Source organism: Nicotiana attenuata, chromosome 5, assembly GCF_001879085.1.
Source record: "Nicotiana attenuata strain UT chromosome 5, NIATTr2, whole genome shotgun sequence".
NCBI classification, from domain to species: Eukaryota; Viridiplantae; Streptophyta; class Magnoliopsida; order Solanales; family Solanaceae; genus Nicotiana; species Nicotiana attenuata.
This window is the reverse complement of record NC_031993.1, coordinates 55,166,081-55,187,613: the sequence shown is the minus strand read 5'-3', so window position 1 is coordinate 55,187,613 and position 21,533 is coordinate 55,166,081. Positions and strand designations below refer to the sequence as shown.

The 21,533-nt window shown below is 40.1% G+C and overlaps 1 protein-coding gene across 1 annotated transcript; it reads left to right on the top strand.

Moving 5' to 3' along the window:
* On the top strand, positions 7,748–12,353 carry LOC109225880 (exosome complex component CSL4). The gene is made up of 6 exons (XM_019390688.1): positions 7,748–8,175; positions 8,280–8,354; positions 9,048–9,136; positions 10,808–10,892; positions 11,281–11,362; positions 11,878–12,353. The coding sequence occupies exons 1-6, from the start codon at positions 7,996–7,998 to the stop codon at positions 11,967–11,969; spliced, it is 603 nt and encodes a 200-aa protein (XP_019246233.1). The 5' UTR covers positions 7,748–7,995; the 3' UTR covers positions 11,970–12,353.

Sequence of the window (21,533 nt, the reverse complement as noted above, 5' to 3'; positions counted from 1 at the left end):
CACTTACAAGGTCAAAGTCGTACAGGCTGCATGATAGAAGGTAGCAACAGTTATGAGATTGGAAAAATCCTGACCACAAGTCGTGATATGAGGAAGAGGACTAAAGGGAGGAATGCCCTAGCCTTTGGATTTATTCACAGAACAGTTGCCTAGATGACAAGAGGACCACTAAAGTATGCGTAAGAGCTATGGGTTATGAGAATGATAAGTGTGTCAGTCAACATTCAAGGACGAATGTTCCAAAGGGGGGAATGATGTTACATCCCGCATTTTCGAATGTTTAAGTTTCGTCGTAAGTTAATCGACGTAAGATCGGGAATGAGATTATTTTGAGATTATAAGCATTATGTTATTTTAAACAAGTTATGAGTAAATTCGCAAAAAGGTGGGAGGGGAAACAAGTCAAAGAAAATGAATTTTTATCCAAGTTGACATATTGGGATAAAATACGGGCCGAGCAATAATACCCGATATTTACGGACTAGTACCATACAAGGTACCATATGACCATGATAGTAGGATGTATAAAGTGTATTAAAAATAAGTAGAATTTTAAGTAATTTGAGACAATTTTTAATTACGTGGGTAATTGGTTAATTATCGGGTAGCGGGATATTACCCAATACATTAATTCAATGTTTTGGATAATCTTGCCCACCCCCACATGGCAGCCCCTCCCTTTCAAAGCAATGACTCTTAAAGTCATGTAAAAGGTGGAAACCTAATAGATGGATTCAAAGACACTTCATTTAGGATATTGACTACAAACATTTCATTCTCAACCATTACAATCATATTCCTTCAATTCCAACAATTTCTTTACTTGCCCGTCGTCACTTACCAACAAGAATAAAATAACTTTATTTCCAATTTTTTCTGATGGTTTAACAATCGTTCTCTTTTGATTCATAAATTTAATACCTCACCTTGTGATGTTTCCTGTTTTGGTGTGCGGAAGATAAATAAGTGAAAAATGCCTGTAGTTTTCTTTTAAATATAAAAGGAGTGCGGTGCAATCTTTCTCAAGAATATTATACGGATTTTTTCCTACTCTAGGTATGTTAAGTCTCAGCCCTTTCTTCATTTTGGCATGATCTCGTAATTACACGAGTTTGATAATGAAGCACAAAGAAAAATTCATATCCCGAAATTTACGTATATTTTTCTAGTCTTGTAAGTTACAATATTCTCCGTATCGGGACTTCATATTCAATTGAGTATTATCTTCTTTCAGTCAAGAGAGCAGAGAATCTATATATACAGTATTACAGTATTTTCATTACCATCGAGCTATAATCGATGGGCAGGCCCCTATTGGGCAACCTCTGATCAGATGGTAAGTTATATACCGAGCCTACTATGGCCGAACGCCTATGAGCGAGCCCAGTTGGCCGAGATACAGAGCCTAGTATGGTCAAGCGCCTATGAGCGAACCTACTACGGCATAGCAGTTATATATATATATATACCGAGCCTTATAGGGCCGACAGCTATTTTACTTACTATATTGAGAGAGTTGAGTCAGTATCAGCAGGTAAGCATATTTTCAGATTATCTTTGACTTCCAGCTACTTGCAGTTATTATATTATCAGTTCAGTTTCAGTTTTCAGTATATCGCCTTACATACTCGGTATATTATTTCATACCGACGTCCCTTTTCTCGGGGCACTGCATTTCATGCGTGCAGGTTCAGACAGACAGACAGGTAGGCCTCCTCATTAAGTGTTTCCGAGTTCAGCTTAATCGGTAAGCTCCATGCCTTTCGGAGTTGTCGGGTCTAGAGCCTTATGTACATCTTGTATATATATATGTATATATGTTATGAGTAGGTCGGGGAGCTGTTCCAGTCACAGTATATCCATCAGTAGAGGGTTGTAGACATATCATTTTAGTTAGTGCAGTATGTTGGGCTTGCAGGCCTTGTATGTATATTTGGTTGGTTAGTCAGCTGTAATAATTATAGCGGCCTTGTCAGCCCAGTTTTATATTGACATTTAGTCAGCATTCGTAGTTGTCTTGCAATGTGGCCCATGGCCAAAGTATGACATCACATGTTCAGACTCCCTTAGTCGCAAGTTGGTACGCAAGGATAGGTGAGGCACCGGGTGCCGGTCTCGCCCCCAGGTTCGGGGCGTGACACTTCTACGAGTATAGAATATGTGTTCCGTGCGGCGATGTCCTCCCGAATTGGGTTAGACTGAAAGTTCTCATATGATAAGGTTTTTATCCTGTTTGTGATTCAGAGCTGATTATTAGATTCTTGTATTTTACCGAGTTAGCATGTTAGTTGATGTGCACCGTGTAGGGTTAAAATTTGCGAGCACAAGGTTGTGTTTAGTTTTGAAGGGAAGGTCACGAGTAGTAGACGGCACAGACGTCTACTACTGGCACTATTGGATATCACTTGGGAAGGGTGAGCATTTCAGAAGGCACCTTGCGTTTGGACTTGTGAATGCTTTACTAGTGTTATGGTGATCGCTTGTTTTTGGGATGTTTAGGTTTAGGTTTTGCTACATGCCGTAGAAGATTTATGTGGGTACCCTTCGTTAGATGATTGTGCACGAGTGATGTGTTGTCCTATTGAGTAGTGGAGCTGGGATCGGATATGGATATTCCGTTATTATAGAGATTTAAAGATTGGATGTTCTCGCAGGCAGACTGTTTCTTGGTTTCGAACTATGAAGATATATTAAGAAATGGATAGTTGAGGATGCGTGTTATGGACAAGTCGGTGTGGACTTTTGGAAGGGTTATTTACCTATTTGGGAATGATCAATATTGGTTAGGGGCTATTTGTTGGCCGAATGAGAATTTGTATCAGATTTTCTTGCTCTTACGCAACTGTTACCACATGTATATCATCGAGCGAGATGGATGTTATTCACACCCTGGACTATGTCATGTGTTTCTCTCCTATGCTATGACGGGTTGTGAGGTTGCATGATTATTCGCTTGTATATTGTAATTCCATTTAGGCCTTATAGCGTTATAGGCGAGATGGTACTCATAACGTTGATTTGCTTATTGCACCATAGTTGTTCTTGTCTTTATCAGTATTGTTTTATGCCTAGTCACCTTCCCACAGTTATATTTGTACACTCTATCGTGCTTGATGTTTACGCACATATGATTAGTGAGACTGAGCATTATGACTCGATTGGTACCCCCTATGTGGATTGATATGGTTGAATCGCGTTGCATGCCTCAACGGTAGTGTGTGGGATCGGGTTGTGCAACAATATTGTGATGAGATATAATTCCTTATGCTTAATTCATGTGTTTTGCCTTCACTTTGTGGAAAATAGTTCATAGGAAGATGTTAAAATTACCCCGCCTGCTTAACTTGCTTAGCATCCTTCTTATTTAACCATCTTACTATTATCTATCATATCTGAATTATTACTTATGTGGTGTACGGACCATGTTGTGTGTAGCTTTATATGGCTTTTGGTGTGACTTGTCGGCTGGGCTGCTTGCATTGGCTGAGATGAGGTTTCTAGACCTGATATTTGCACTATCTTATTGGGACAAGGAGTGTTTGGAAGAATGTAACGACCCAGCGGGTCATTTTGAGCATTTGCATTTCGTTCAGCTATTTGAAGTCTTGAGCAGCATCCTATGATGTATTACGACTTGTGTGAATCGTCAGTTTTGGTTTTCGGGTTATTCGGAATTTATTTGGAAGAATAATTCTCAATTAGGAAGCTTTAGGTTGGAAGAGTTGACCAAGTTTGACATTTTCGGTACTTGACCTCAGATCAAAGTTTTGATGGTTATGTTAGGTCCGAATGGTGATTTTGGACTTGGACGTATGCCCGGATTTGCATTTGGATATTTTTAGAAGGTATTGGCACCATTTGGCGAAAGTTAGAAATTTGAAGGTTTGGAATGTTCATAAGTTTGACCGGGAGTTGACATGATATCGGGTTCGGATTGTGGTTCCAGAAAAAGGAATAGCTTCGTTATGTCAATGGGGACTTGTGTGCGAAATTTGAGTTCATTCCGAGTTGATGATATAAGGTTCGACACGAGTTTTTGAAGTTGAAAGATTCAAAGTTCATTAAGTTCGATTTGAGGTGTGGTTCGTGGTTTTGATGTTGTTACGCGTGATTTGAGGCCTCAAGTAAGTACGTCTTATGTTATGAGACTTGTTGGTATGTTTGGAGGGGATCCTGAGGGGCTCGGGTGAGTTTTGGATATGCTTGGATTGTGTTGCGCTCGTTTTTTATGTTTCGACGTCGTTTCTTCAAGCATAAATGGTACCACATTAAGCAAATGAGCTCCAATTTCTTTTTTGATCGAAGCATTAGATCCATAAATATTCTTCAATTCTTTCCCCCAAAATAAGAAATCTAACTTGGAAGTTTTCAACTTTAAAATCTCTAGTCTCAGCTCTATTCAAGATACTTAATATGCATAACAAACATGACAGTACAATTAATACATGATGTAAACCTAAGACCACCCGGACAACTCATAGAATATAGCTACGCATGGATTCTCGTCACCTAGTGCATACATAGCTCCCCACACAAGTAGTTCACAACAATATACACCTAAGGGGATGAGTTCCCTCTTACAAGGTTAGGCAAGAGACTTACCTCGTTCTCAAGCTCGCTGCCGGTCCACAAATACGCTCTAAATCCTCAACTTGGTACTAAACAACCAGAAACTAGCCAAATATTATATAAATAAGTCAATATATACTCAAAAGTTTATAATTTGACTATTAGGGTAATTACCACCCCTAATTGGAAGATTCCTAAAATTCACCCGCGGGCCCACTTACCCGGATTCCGGAAATTTTCGAAGATAATTATTACTCATAGCCTCATGAACTCAAATATATCATTTTCGCCCAATTTCATAATCATTTTCGTGGTTAAATCTCATTTTTATCAATACCTAGGTTTTTCAACTAAACCCATAATTGTCACAATTTTACATGTTAAAATCTACCCATAATCTATGTATTAAACTTACATTGGGTAGGAATTACTTACCTTCAATAGCTAGGTGGAAACCCCTCTCTAAGAAGCTCCAAAAATTGCCCAAGAAGTGAAATAAATGAACCAAAATGGCCTAAGTCCCGACTTAAATGAACCCTTCTGCCTCCAGCGATTTCCGCTTCTGCAGGAATCGGCCGCTTCTGCGGCTTCGCATCTGCGGAAAATGCATCGCATTTGCAGCCCCTCCCCAGCTGGCCTACTTTCGCTTCTGCGGACAACGGCTCACTTCTGCGAGCCCACTTCTGCAGCGTTTGTGTCGCACCTGCGACCTTTCCCCGCTTCTGTGGTCGCCTGTCTCGCACCTGCGCTTTTGTAGGTGCGGTCACTGCCTTGCTTCTGCTATCACTGGGCAGTCCACGCGAGGCTGCTTCTTCAGTCAAAAACTCGCATCTACGGTAAAAATCTCGCAGGTGCGGACGCACCAGAACTGGTGCACCAACACTCTATTAAGTCCAACTTGGTTCGCGCATCGTCCGAATGGCACCCGAAGCCCTCGGGGCCCCGCCCAAACATACCAACAAGTTCGTAAACATAAGACGGACCAGCTCGACCTCTCGAAACACAGAAAACAACACCAAAACTAAGATTATGAACTTCAAGTTCTTCCAACTTGCTCTGAACGCGCCGAATCATGCTTAAACTACTCGGAATGGCACCAAATTTTGCGTGCAATTCTTAAATCACCATACAAAACTATTCCTGGGCTCGGTATCTCAAAGGGACCTAGATAACACCAAAACCAACTTCAAATCAAATTTAAAGATCTTGAAAAACCTTCAATGTGCCAACTTTCAATATTAAGCGCCGAAACGCTCCCGGATCATTCAAAACCCTGTTCGAACATACGTCCAAGTCCATAATCATCATACGAACCTATTGGGACCATCAAATGCCGATTCCGAGAACGTTTACTACAAATATTGACCCAAGTCAAACTGAACCCTTTTAAGCCAATAATAAGGAACTAAGTGTTCCAATTTCAACCCGAACCCTTCCAAACCCAAACTAAACCATCCCCGTAAGTCATAAAACAGTAAAAGCACATGTGGGGAGTCTTATTTAGGAGAACGTTGATCTAGAAAGCAAAACGACCGGTCGGGTCGTTACATTTACTTATCATGTTTCATACTTGTCTACTTGAGCGTCATCACGGCCTATAGCGGGAATTGGGTCGTGACAGTTCAACTCATTTTCAACCTAAATTTCAAAAATTTACGAAATTGATTCTAACTTTAGCCACAACCTCCAATCGATATTCAAACTAAATATTATGGCTTAAGAAAAAAATTGAAAAAACATGAGAACTCCTTTGAAAAATTGAAAAAGGAACCAATGAAATTTTCAAAAAAATTTAAAAGGACCAAATTATAACAGTATACTGCTACATTATATTGTATAATATAACAATATAATATTGGAATAAATTATAAACCAAAATAGTATATTTTTATACCATTTTGGTATACAGTACAATTTATCTTCTTCGTTAGTTCTACTCAATATCGACCTAAATATCAAATTTCTACTCAAATTTTTCACCAAATTGATTCATGTTTTAGTCACAACCTTCAATTAATATTCAAACTAAGTATTTTGGCTTAAGAAAAAATTTGAAATAACATGAGAACTTCGTTGAAGAGAATTTTCAAAATGTTTAAAAAGACCAAAATATATAACAGTACAATGTTACATTATATTGTATACAGTAACAGTATACTATAGGAATGAATTGTATATCAAAATACTATATTTGTATATCATTTGGTGTACAATACAAATTCGTTTTCTTTGCTAGTTCAACTGTATTACAATTCAAATTTCAAAAGTCTACTTTAAAATCTCCACCAAAGTGGCTTTAACTTTAGCTACAACCTTCAATCAACTTTTCAAACAAGTCCCATGCAGAATCAGATCGAAACAATTATAAACTCAACAAATCAAGTTTATGAGTTTCAAGCTTCAACATCCTTTAATGGTGAATTAAATTTTTTTACAATAAATCTCCAAAAATCAGCATCAAAGGTACAGTCTACACATCAATGAACAATACCTAACGAATTTCAACAGCAAAATACTACAAAAAATTCATATATGGCAGTTTGAACTCATTCATATGGAGTTTCAATTATTTTTTCTTCAGATCTGAAATTACATCCACTATTTTTATGTGATAATGATTGATAAACTGTTGAATAGAAGATTATCACGGTGTAGTATTATCGGCGGCGACGATAGAGGTTTATGGTGGTATTTACATGGTTGTGGATCTTTAAAATGGGAAGGAAAGGTTATCACAAAGAAGATTGGGAATGGCTAGGCTGGTAATTAGTTTTAGTTAAACGGGTATTTTTATTTTAATAGGTAGCTTGTGTAGTTAATTATGTTAAATACAAAAATCCAACCTGTTTGATAGAAGAAGGGCCAATTTTTTTTATTTACTATGTGAAAGAGAACAACTATATCCTTCATTATATAGCACATACAAAAATTACACTTAGCGTTATCCAAGTAGTTCAAATATATGCGTCATTTGTTAGGACTGTCCAAGGTAGATAATCAACCTTATGTGACATTAACATTTTGGAGAAATCACATGCCACCTCACCAATCTCAATCTATTTTACACCATCTCTTTGTTTCTTCTTTCACTACTAGCACTTATTCGTCCATCAAAAGAAAGGAAACGAGCAAATTATTTCACTAGTACTAGTATAGGACTACACACAGCTATCATATTATTTCATCTATCAAAACAAACCGATGAAAGGAAATGAATTAATTTTCAACTTTTTTCCTTTGTTTAAACTTAAACCCTAGATATTAGCCCCACCCTTGGCTTAGAAACCAAGAATCAAAGGCTTAAATATAGCGTACAAAATAGAAATTTAACAACCACACCACATGGACTTATAACACTGCAAAACCCCAAATAGTTTTTCACACACTACTCGTGAGAGGGCTGCGTTTTGTAGCCGTTGCTGGAGAATGACGAAAGCAATGGAAACTGAAACTCAAGAGGCGGTGACGCCGGGACAAGTATTGGGTAAAGCGTCACAGTTGAAAGCCGGTAAAGGAGCTTACGTTTCAACCGAACACGACACCGTTTACGCCTCTCTCACCGGTTTCCGTTCTCTCACACCTCCGCCTTCTGACTCTCTTGACCAGGTTTTCTTCTGAATCTTAGTAGACTAATCTATAATTATGTGGTTTTCATCACTTTCTGTTGACGATCGATGTTTTCCTCTATTTTGTCAATATTTAATCATCAGAGACCAACAGTGGAAGTTACTGGTCATAAAGCCCATGGAGCTGTTCCTCAGCCCGGTTCAGTTGTTTTTGCTAGAGTGAGTTTTCTTAGTTATGACGACTGTAAGCTCTAACGTTTTAGTATTACCGAATTTGAATAGCTAATTTTTAGTTTGATGACACAGTTATCACTCTTTTTGCTCCAGTATTTGCTTGAGTATAAAACATAAAGAGCTATTTAGAGAGAAACATTGTCTCTATAAGATGTAAGTCTAAACAGCTAGATGATATTTTGCGTTGCATAGATAACCCATAAACAAGAATGTTAAAGAATTTAGAGAAGTGTTGTAATGTGGCAGCTGAAAATGCAGAGATGAGCCTAAAAAAGTTGGGGTTTGAAAAAATGGTGAAGAGAGAGAGGAAAAGAAATGAAGGAGGCAGAGGCCATAACTGTGGAAGGAAGGAAGGCTAAGGAAGATGAGTGGGTGAAAGTTTAATTGGGGACACATGTCTTTTAATTAGTCTAATTAGAGACGTAAGTGTTCTAATTAGAGACATTAGTGTTCCCAAGCATGGTACATTAGTGTATAAGTGTATGATGGCAATATTGAGCCTGAGGGCACAAGTGACCCCAACTATTGACGGATGTTCTATTTCACATAGTTTTAGGAGGGGGGGGGGGGGATTTAACCCTTTGCCCTTTCTTATTTTCATTATTTGATAGTCATTCCTTGGCCATTCATGACTTTGAGATGAGCTCTCCTTTTAATAAGTATATATCTTTTTGACAGGTCACTAAGGTGATGCCTAGAATGGCTTCAGCAGACATAGTTTGTGTTGATTCCAAGTCTGTACGTGAGAAATTCACCGGCATTATTAGGTTAGTTAAATTGATTTCTTTTTCGGTTTAAAATATATGACCACAGGTTTAGGTTGACTCTTGACTAGTGATTTCATCAATAGTCTTATTCCTTATGTATTTTGGACAAAATGCTGAAGAACTCTGTTGGGGCGAAATACAGAGCCTTACTTCACAGAAAGTTGCTATTGTAATGAAGTACTAGACATAAGGAATATAAAGTATTACTGGTGTGACACATTTTTTTAATCAATGGTTGGTGTAGGTTAGTCATAGGAGAATGGCAAGATAGGAGTGGTGCTCTTCATGCCACGATTTCGATGATAATTGCGCTGAAAAATAAATTGTATTAACTGGATAATTTTCTGCTTCAAGAGGAATATTTCTACCTAATATGGTCTTTTTGTCATAGGAGATAGATCAGAGCATGTTCTGGTAATATATAGTGTATATAATTGAGGCTCTATGTAGTATTTGGTCTTTCTACACTTGTTTGTACAGGTTGCACCCCTGAATGTACTTATTAATAAAAAGGACGAATTTTGACACAGATCATCTCATGCTTATGGTTGTTGGACAATTCAGATAATGTGGCTAAAAAGGTGTTAAGTTTGCTAACTGGTTTTTTCATGCTAATTTTGTACATAATATAATATTACCAACTGCTCCAAATGTCACAAAGTGCAAAATATGATAGATTTGCTGAAAGTGGTTGACGGTCTACATTTTAGTTTGAAACCTCTGCTCAATACAATTATAATGATGGAATTGCACATTGTTGCATTGATGCTGTGAAAATGGGCTTTATGAGATGATCATAGGTCATAAAGTTACTGCTATTTTACGGACTGGTGTGTCATTGGTTCAAAGTTAAATATATTATGTTGAAACTGAATGATGTAATTGTTATACTATTCAATTTTGTTTGTTTTTTCTTACATTTGTATGGATTATTCTCTTTGAATTAATCTTACAATCTGAGTAAAATTGATGCTTAATAAGGTCTTCGCATAGGTCTTGAGTTAAAAAAAAAGGGGGATAAAGGCTTCCCCAAAGAAGAGGGTGATTTGATACTCTAAATATTGCGTAGTGCCAGGTTAAATAGTGCGGGAAAATGTAGTCTAGTGGTTATCCGTGTAAAATTAACATGTAATCTTTATTTTTGGAGCTGTCAAATTTCTCAACTTCATCTGTGAATTGTGTCAAGTAAGCAAAATGTATTTCCCTTTATTACATTGGAGGTTGGAGGTTAGAATCTTTGGTATGAAGTTTCTCCTTTCCAATAAAGACCGCCCGGTTGGTTTGTCATGCATCCACCATAAAGCCAGTCTATTGCTCGTAGATCATGATGCTGCAGACCATTAAAAACCAATTTCCACTTTAACAACCCTCCTTATTGTTTATCTTGGTGCTCAAATCTCACATGGGGCTCTCTGTCTCCACCTTAATTAATTACATCTCTATGCTGAATTGCAGTAGTTGCTATTTTCAGATAGCAATATGTTAGATATTGTACTAAATAGTATCAGAACTGAGCCTTAAATTTTAAGGTGTAAACTTACCAGATTACCAAGACTAACAGATTCCCCAGTCTTTACTGTGTTGACTTGCTTTATATGCACATTCATTGGTACTCTACAGTGCTGCAAGATTTTGGCACAGAAAATCTAAAACTTTCTTTTGAATCAACAGGCAACAGGATGTGAGAGCGACTGAGATTGACAAAGTCGACATGCATTTGTCCTTCCGTCCGGGTGATATTGTTCGTGCATTGGTGGTAATCTCCTGTTAAACTTTATGACTAATACAAGATTAAATTTTTTGAGTGAATGCTAATCCCCAGAGGTCACCTAAGGCAATGTAAAGAGCTAGTACTATTGTCCAGGGAACTGAAGTAAAAAAGGCAAACAGGTGGATAGTATAAGGTTGAAATCCCAAATTCTGAAGATATATGTGCTTTAGTTAGGTTAATGGGTTGAAGTGGTAGTAGAGGGCTGCAGTTGCATTTTAGTCCATCTTGAGAATCCATACGAGCCATTGGCCTTTCCTACTTAGAGTTGGCAATATTGGGGAATCTTAGTTGTTCTTGGAACTTAACTTGTTTGTGAAGTGTGTTGACTTGCTCCAGTATTGAGTATAATTTCTTTATATTCTTTCTTGAAAAGCTATCACTTGGAGATGCACGGGCATATTATCTGTCAACTGCAAAAAATGAGCTGGGTGTTGTATCTGCTGAAAGTGCAGCTGGTAAGGCTTTCTTCATCAACTATCCTGTTTGTTTGTTCTTTTTATTTTGATGGTCTATATTCTTTCAACTTTGTCAGTGCTTTTTAAATTTGATTCAGAACACGACTGACCCTCTCGCTTACCAAAGTAATTCCACTTGAAATGATCGTCGTTGAGGACGCTGCCAAATGATAAATTTAATTTATCAACAGACATTAACCTGAGTAATTTGGCATGTTAACTGTCTAGTAAATGGGTCAATTAGAAGTTAACTTTCTTGTGCAAACATTTTCTCCAAACGGAGAAAATTTGAATTCCTAACATTATCATATATGGAGGGGATAGTTGTATAAAGATCTTTGCATTTCCATCTTGCTGGATGCTAGATGCAGTTTGAGTTGATATCATAGCCTGTTTAGTTGCAGAAGCTGCTCCGCATATTTAGGAAAATGTTATTTATTAAACCATTACATGTTACGGATGGCCTAGGATTGCAGGGTTTAGGTTCCTAAAAGGTGCTCGGTAAATTTTTGCAGGTGGTACCATGGTTCCAATTAGCTGGACAGAAATGCAATGCCCTCTAACAGGTCAAGTAGAACAGAGAAAGGTGGCCAAGGTTGAAGCTTGAGTTGGCTCAATTCAGATTGTGTTGCTCTTAACTGCAGCCTTCTGCCTTTACCTTTTTGAGGGAAAGAGAGCAATTTGTTTCGTTTAAATTAGAAAACTGATTTCCCCAAGGAATGCAGAATATACAACCCCCCCCCCCCCCCCCAAAAAAAAAAAGGACTAAAAACAGAGGGGGGTGGGTGCAGGGGGCAACTGTACCATTTTGCTTTTGTATCATAGGTAAAGTTTGATATTAAGTTGATTTACATCCTTTCTAGTTTAGCACCAAATTTTGATAGTTTAGCTCAAGGAACCAAGAAAAGTTGTCATTTTGTATTGAGCACTTTCAGTAGACCATTTTGTATGTGGTACATTTTTGAGAGGTTATTAATTGTGATTGTGATAAGGCTGTTATAAAAACTTATTCCAGGAGGGCCAAAAAATAACAAATTGAAAACTTAGTAATGTTGACAGTTACTCATATGTTGGGCAGTTTTATTCGGAGAAAGAAGAAAGCAGTAGGGGAAAATATTCAAGAGAAAAATAAAGAAAAAAGCAGTAGGGGAAAATATTCAAGAGAAAAATAAAGAATCCTTGGGAGAGTTCTAGCCTCTCGAATGTCTAGAAATTTCATGGCTACGTAATCTTAGTAATATGTATTTTGGCTCTGTGTCGCTAGTATTGATTTTAGTCATTTTCTATTCAGTCTAGAATGTTATATGCTGTAATTTAGGAGTTATCGGTGTTGGAGTGGTTATTCTCAGACTTTGTTGAAGTAGATTCTATGTTTTCAGTGTATTCTTCGTGTTATTTTCTATTTGTGCAATAAACTCTATCAATTTGGTATCAGAGCGGTGGCGTACGGGTATGGTAAGGAGTAAAATGGAGGCACGAGTTGAGCAAGTGGAAACTAATTTGACTGGGGTAAGAGAAGATGTTAGAAGGCTGGAAGGATGATTCAAAGAAATGAGAGTCTCTTGCAAGAATTGAAGCACAAGGGAGAACTGTGATTGTAGAAGCATCCACTTCTCAAACCAGAATTTTAGTAAGCCAAGAAGAGGGAAGTAATGTTAACTTGGCTGGAGAAAAAGATGCGAAGAAATTTCGGAAACTACAGCTACCGGTTTTCGAAGGAGAGGATCCTATGAGATGGATTTTTAGAGTGGAACGATACTTTGCAGTGAATGATGTTTCTAAAGCAGAAAGATTGTAGGCAACCGGTGTTTGTTTAGAAGGAAAAGCCTTAAATTGGTATTATTGGTTAGAGTCTAGACAACCAGTTCCAACTTGGGAAGACTTCAAAAGAGAGCTGCTAAACCGATTTCATCATTCACAGAAGAGCAACCAATATGTTGTCTTAATTGGGCTAAAGCAGAACACCATTGTTGCAGCGTTTCATGAAGAATTTGAGAAGGTGATAGGTTCTATGAGGGAGGAATCTGATGGACTATTATCTGGAGTGTTTTCGAATGGTCTTAAGAGGAAATGCGAGCAGAAGTGATTTTTTTGCGAGCTCAAACATTGAGGGAGATAATGGAGATGGCTCAAAAGGTAGAGGATCGAAATTCTATTTTGGTACAAGTTCAAGTGTTTAGATCTGAACCAAATAGACGCAGTTCAAGCAACAAACAAGTTGGGTTTATACCCAATTACTCTCAGGTCACAAATGTACTTGAAGCACGTGATTCAAGAGTCGGAGCAGCAGGACGCAACATTGATTCGCAATTGCATGCTTCAGCAAAGCCAACTGGCTTCAACGTGTCTTCTGCAGCAAAATTCGAGGGACGATTTAGAAGGCTGTCCGATTCAGAAATTGCCCAAAAAGAGAATTAGGGTTATGTTTCAGATGTGACGAAAATTTGGCCCTAACCATCGTTGCAAGAATAAGCAACTTAACCTCTTGATTGTTTTAGAGGCACCTAATACTGAGGAAGAGGAAACAGAAGAATTCTTTAAGGTCGCCGGAGAGGCCGCAGATGAAGGAGAACAAAAGGCTACTACGATGGTGTTGAATATGAATTCGGTTGTGGGCCTTACTGGAGAAAGAACATGGAAACTTGTGGGAAAAATTCATGGGCATGACGTGATAGTTTTGGTGGATAGCGGAGCTACCCATAATTTTATATCTTCCAAGCTTGCTCGTCATCTGCAATTACCTATTGAGAAGACAAACAAATTTGAAGTAACAGTTGGTAATGGTCAACAAGTTAGTGGGAATGAAGTATGCAAAGGGGTGAGGTTGGACGTGTAGGGAGTAAAAATTCACCAACAATATTTTCTATTTGAATTAACTGGAACTAATGTGGTATTGGAATGGAATGGTTAGCCACTTTGGGTGAGATGAGGGTAAACTGGAAACTTCTTACTGATCACGCCCAACTATGCCTTATAAAAAGGACAATGCGGGCGTTGTAAATATAACCTGAGTATTGTGCCCAGAGTCGAATCCACAGAGAATTAACCTATCAATCACTATCTTTAGACCTACTAAACTCTTAGAATCAATTTCCCAAACGTTGAGAATCACAGTTGATGGTGTTTTTAATAACTAAGATTAACAGTAACTAATAGCTGTAAATTAAAGATGCTAAGCTGTAAACAATAATGAGAAAGTGCTAAGGTACTGATTTCCCCTATTGATGGAATTCCTTCCGTTTATGTTTCCTACAAATTCACCAACACATTCTATCAATCATGAACACTCTTCTTACTGTAAATCTCTCCCGAGTAATCACAGTAATTTACTAAATGCACTCTCCCGAGATACACTAGCTAGCTTTATTTATCACAGTTCACTTAAGATTGCACCCAAGACTTTGTTATTCCTAATCCCGCCTTTAAATCCGCAGTTATAGATCCCTCTTATACTTTGAGAGTGGTGTTGTTCAACATTCACCTAAATATGCACTCTCTCCCGAGTTATGCACACTAAATAGGCACAACTAATTGAGGATCCTGTCAATTAACTACAACAAACACGTAGTTGAACAAATAGAAATTAAACTGGCAAACTGTATTCACATAAACAAGAAGTTCATCCCTCAATAGGTTCCATCAAAACCCTAGACAAAATATTTAGCTGCTCATGACTATGGGTAAATAAACTAGAACAATATTCATAATCATACTTGCAAGAAAAATTAAAGAAGAAGAAGATATGATGTTTTAGGTGATCTCTCACAATTGTTTTGCTTGCTAAAAAATTCTCCAATACAAATCCTGCCTCCTTTGGGCGAAGTCTAGTATTTAAAATAGGGTTTTGGGCTAAAAATTCAGTGTTTTGCACTTAAGTCCCTGAACTTTTCCGCCTCTGCCGCGGTTCTGCCGCGGTCGCGGTCAAACCGCGACCACACACCTTCTCTGAATCTCAACTTATCCGCGACAGTCTTCTACCGCGGTTCTGCCGCGGTCGCGGTGGAACCGCGGCAGTCCTTCTTCAGGCCTGGCTTGAGCTGCTTCGCTTGGTTCTCTTGGCAAAATTTTACGATTGGCCTCTTTTTCTCCATATTTGATCCCAAAAGTACTACATAGCCTTCTCTTGTCATATATCACCTGCAAAGCATGAAAAGCACTAATCAGAGCATTTTGTTATCACTTTTATCATCAAAACTATACAAGAAGGTGGTTCTTTAGGGCCTAATTATAGTTAAATTCACCTATTATCAACACCCCACACTTAAACCTTTGCTCGTCCTCGAGTAAATTAAACCACACTTCTAGGCCTAACCGTTGGATGCATTGCCCCAAGTTTATGCTATACCCGCCATTATGAACGAATAACCTAAGCAGTGCAACAGTCACACTCAGATGCAGACTCTAACGCCATGACACACTCGTGCTTACTCTAGTTACTCTAACAGAGGTGAAAACTCACTTTTTCTTCCCGAGTCACATGCCCTCACATCACAAATCTGAGAGAAGTTCCACACACAATAAATTAAGCAACAAGGAACCATAGATAGACAGAATTCACTCACTCTCAGCAAAGAACATTCACATGCCACACAGATACACCATAAGCTTGCCCCTAGTGTAATACTCTACTAATCGAGCTGTTCGGTCAAAGATCAAAAGGTCTTTATTTGTTTGTAATGTAGGCTAAGGGACGGGTAGGATATATTTGGATATAGTGACTAACCTCCCTAAGCACTTTTAATACAAACTTCCTTTTGTTTCAACTTCCATGTTTAGCCCAATCGTTCTTCCACATTTTGTTGCATATTTGCCCCCCACTTTTCTTTAGGTGCACTGGCCTTTTTCTCTTTTCTTTTCTTTTCTTTCTTTTTTTATCGTTTTTTTTAACAGCCATTGCACCATTCAAGTATTTCTTTCCTGATTCCCCTTTTTCCACTCCCCTACTACCCCACACTTTGACTTTTGTATGTTCTTTAATAATTCAAGTGCTTCTAGGAGGTACAGGATCAAGCAGTCAAACTACTCAAACACAGGGATGTAAGTTATTATAGGGTTATCAAAGAACAGGCTTCAGGCTCAAAGGGGTTAACTATGGCAATATGTACAGGTGGATTCACAATTATACATGCTATACAAAGAAATGCCTCAATCATCTCTAAAACCAAACAGCTTCTATTTCGCTTTGCAAACACACAGGGCAAGTTCTAGGTATCGCATGCAAGCACAGAATGCAAGTAATAGCTCACACACACTTGGCATGTAACTCATTCCGAATCAGTTTATCAACACACTCATACGAGCGTTCAAGCAAGACAAGATGTGCAAAATTAAGGCATCAAAGTATGAGTCTACAAACGAGCCTAGACGTCGCACCCTCAGTTCGTTTTTGTTATTCTCAGGTGTGTACATCTAGGGTTGCATTCTAGCCTTCACGCATCTTGGTCCTAAAACTACAAAAAAAAAATCTACCTAACCCGGTTCAAGAAAAGCCCTTGGAAAAGAACCGTGGTCAAAAGAAAAACCAAGGGAGAATTACTACACTACCTAAAAATAAAATAAAATAAAGAAAAATCTACCTGGACTGCTTCCCTCAAGAGTACTGTCCAAGTGGTCCGTCCTCAGAAAGAGTCCTCTACAAATTTTTTTTTATCTGACTTTGACCCTCAAGAGACCCGTCGATAAGTGTCCGTCGTTGGGCCAAGTCAGTTAATTCTCATGTGAGTACAGTCAATTATACACAACAACAACAATCTAATATTACAACATACTCAATGTCTATATACACTACAATACACTACCAGAGCAAGTCTCCCACCCCACACTTAAAATTATGGCATGTCCCCATGGCATATCAAAATAAAGAACAGAAGGGTAAGAAGACTTCCCTGAGCATCAATCGGAGTCTGAGACGATGCTGGGGTCGACATGACAAGCTCTCCCCAAAGCACGGAACCACGCCATAAACCGGCTCTCAGACCTAGCATGCCGCTGAGACATGGCATCCATACGCGTGTGTAGGCCATCCACCAAGGTGCGAAGATCTACGATCTCTTCCTCCAAGGAACACAACATAGGTCGGGTGGACTGGGATCTAGAGAAGCCTGCCCCAGTATGGTGTTGCCGAGAGGGTCCGACTCGGTCATAGGATCTCCTGGATGGTGTTGGGGCTTCATCCTCATCATCGATCTGAATGGTGGCAGGTGCATCTCGGCCCACTCTGATGCCTGACGCTTTGAATGGTGCTTTAGCGGGCAAGGCTCCATCAGTAGGATTGGTGGGAACATTTTTCAGCAAGCACAACCTCGTCACCAATGAAGGGAAGTAGAATCCCTTTGACAGCAGCGGAGACCGCAGGATCATTTCATCACCAATTATCCTCGCCGCATCAAAGTTTTTCTTAGTGACGAAGCACCACGTCAATAGAGCTCTTTGATAGTTCACGTCAGTCGTGTTACCTGTTGGCAAGAACCGGCTGCAAATGACAGTGAACCAACATTTAGCCAAATGTGTGAATGACTTGGAGTTCAGGGTGATATTGTCCTGTATCCAGCATGGTTGACCCCCTGCGCATAGTATTTCAGTCATATTCTCCCAAGTGACTCCTTGTGGTTCCTGGTAATAGTCGATGTCACCAGTGAACTTGGGCAACCTCAACACCTGGCGAATCCTTTCAACTGAGGCATCTACCACCCTGCCCCACACAATCACCTCCCGCAACATGTGAGCTGGGCAGTTTGCATAGAACTCCCTTACTAGCATGACGTTCACTGTCTCAGGTTCATCAAATAAGAACTCCATCTCCCTCCGCCGGATTTCCTCATACATTTCTTCCTTTTCCGCACGGAGGGCCGCCCTGTCAATAGGAATCTCAGGGGTGAAGCTCTTGGAGGCCTTGGCATGAAAGCCGTCCTCTGCCTTCTGTGATTCGAATTTGGAGTCATCATATGTAGGCTGTTGGGAAGTGCCTTCCGCATTCTTTTGCCTTTTACGAGCCATATCACCTGCAAACAATTCACTAGAACCATCAAATGTATCCTAACTAGTGCCAGTCGGATGGGTACTCAGACTTCGCCACCCGATGGCACCAAACAATATCCCCCATTTATTTCTTTCTTACAACTATGCCAAGCCCCCAACTAGTAAGGTGCTCAAGGTTAACAACCCCCACAATGGACCTCACAACAATACTAACTCACAATTTCGGCAAACAACACCCACCCCCCCCCACAATCGCCCTCAAGTGGTTCACGCCAAACACAACACCACCACAAACTAATGGGGGCACAAAGTGCTCCAACATATCACAACAAACCTCCAATTTTCGGCCAAACAATCCCCTCCACCAAACTACGTCACACAACTTAGTTATAGGCCTCTAAACATGCTCAAAATCCCCCACAATTGAAGCACCATGAACACCCACACATTTATGCCTCACACAAGTCCACAAGAAGCAAATACAACAATAAAAACAGAAAAAGCAAAGATTTAACAAAAATTAACACTATTCCTACCTAGGGTTTAATTAATCTAATGTAGTCTACATTACACTAATTAAGATGAAGAATGAGAGAAAGAAGAAGAAAATTAACTTACTTGAATGGAGGAGGGAAGGGGTGAGTAGTGGTGATGGAGCTTGAAGAAGATGACAATGGACGTTTTGAGGGGGGAGGGGGGGAGGTATTTGAGAGAAAAAGTGTGAAGAGGAGAAAATTTGGGTTTGGGGGATGGTTGCGTTTTGGTTGCTGCTGCTGATGGGAGGGGAATAAGAGTTTGGGGTGGGTGAGGGATTAGATAAAAAGGGGGAGAAAGAAAAAATGAAAAAAAAAATAAATAAAAAAAATCTCATACCTGGGCCCGACGTGGTCTGTCGCGGTTCTACCGCGTTTATGGTGGAACCGCGGTAGACAAGGTTCAGAGAGGGATCCCCACCGCGGTTTGACCGCATTTACGGTGGAACCGCGGTTTGACCGCGTTTACGGTGGAACCGCGGTAGACGAGGTTCAGAGAGGGATCCCCACCGCGGTTTGACCGTGTTTACGGTGGAACCGCGGTCTGGGCAGTATTCTGAACCTTCGTTTTTTTTATATAATGTGTTACACTTACAACAATGTCGTGGGTTGCCTCCCACGCAGCGCCTGATTTAACGTCACGGCACGACGCAGGATGAGCGCATTTAAGGCTCGCTCGACCTCTGTGGTTCAGTCAGGTGCAGCTCCGACACTTCCTTTGGCTCACTCATGCCCACATATGGCTTCAATCTTTGACCATTGACTCTAAATGTACGAGAGTCATTCTCTGTGGCAATTTCAACAGCCCCAGAAGGGAAAACTTCAACTACTCGAAATGGTCCAGACCATCGTGACTTAAGTTTACCTGGAACAGACGTAGTCTTGAGTTGTAGAGCAGTACCATGTCCCCGGATTTGAAATTCCTCTCAACAATGTTCTGGTCGTGCAGCTTCTTCATTCTCTCCTTGTATAACTTTGTGCTCTCAAAAGCAAGATATCTGAACTCCTCGAGCTCATGCAGTTCAGTGATTCTTGTTGTGCCCGCAGCTTCCATATCCAAGTTCAGTTGTTTCAACGCCCACCACGTTTTATGTTCAAGTTCCACTGGCAGATGGCAGGCCTTCCCAAACACCAACTTGTACGGTGACATGCCAATTGGTGTCTTGAAAGCAGTTCTGTAAGCCCAGAGTGCATCATCTAGCTTCCTCGCCCAATCAGTTCTTGTTGCGTTTACAGTTTTGGTTAATACACTCTTGATTTCTCTGTTGGATACTTCAACTTGTCCACTAGTCTGCGGGTGGTAAGGAGTAGCCACCTTGTGGCGCACATCGTACTTAGCAAGCAACTTTTCAAAGGCTCTGTTGCAGAAGTGAGTGCCTCCATCACTGATAATTGCTCGTGGTGTCCCGAAGCGGGTGAATATATTCTTTTTCAAAAATCCCACTACCACCTTTGCATCATTGGTGGGCAACGCAGCAGCTTCCACCCATTTGGACACATAGTCTACAGCAACAAGAATGTATTTATTGCCGTAGGAGCTGACGAAGGGACCCATGAAATCAATCCCCCAGACGTCAAACACTTCCACCTCTTGAATTGGGTTCAAGGGCATCTCGTGGCGCCGGGAAATGTTTCCGGTGCGCTGACATTCATTGCAGCCCTTCACTCATAAGTGAGCATCTTTAAACACTGTTGGCCAGAAGAATCCAGCTCTAGCACCTTTGCCGCTGTCCTGACTCCTCCAAAGTGTCCACCATACGCCGATGCGTGACAAGCCTGCAAAATAGCTCTATCTCGGGGACGCATCTCCGGATCATATTTCAAGACATATTCTAAACAGATAAGGCTCGTCCCAGTAATATTGGCGGCTTTCACGATAAAACCTTTTCCTTTGGACCGATGAAAGGTCGTGAGGAACTATACCACTGGCCAGGTAATTAGCAAAGTTTGCATACCATGGCGCTTCCTGGATAGTGGTGGCTAGCAGCTGCTCGTCTGGAAAAGTTTCCAGAATTTCCTCAACCTCAACTGCCTTTTCAGCTCCCTCAAGTCGTGATAGATGATCAGCGACTTGATTCTCAGTGCCCTTACGGTCACGAATTTCAAGATCGAATTCTTGCAGTAGCAACACCCAACGAATCAGGCGTGGCTTAGATTCTTTCTTTTCGATTAGGTACCTGAGAGCTGCATGGTCAGTATATACAATTACCTTGGACCCTATCAGGTATGATCGGAATTTGTCAAACGCGAACACCACAGCTAACATCTCCTTCTCAGTCACAGTGTAGTTCAACTGGGCGCCACTCAACGTTCTACTAGCATAGTAGATTGGGTGCATCAGTTTGTCTTTCCGCTGGCCCAGCACTGCCCCCACTGCATAGTCACTGGCATCACACATTAGTTCGAACGGTTGCTCCCAGCTGGGGGCAACAATGATGGGTGCTGTGACCAGTCTCTTTTTCAACTCCTCAAATGCTACCCTGCAATCATCAGAAAACAAGAACGGGTGATCTTTTTCTAACAACTTACATAGAGGGTTGGAAATTTTGGAGAAGTCTTTTATGAACCTCCGGTAAAAACCGGCATGCCCAAGGAAGCTTCTGATTGCTTTGACTGAGGTTGGGGGAGGCAGCTTTGCTATTACATCCACTTTCGCACGA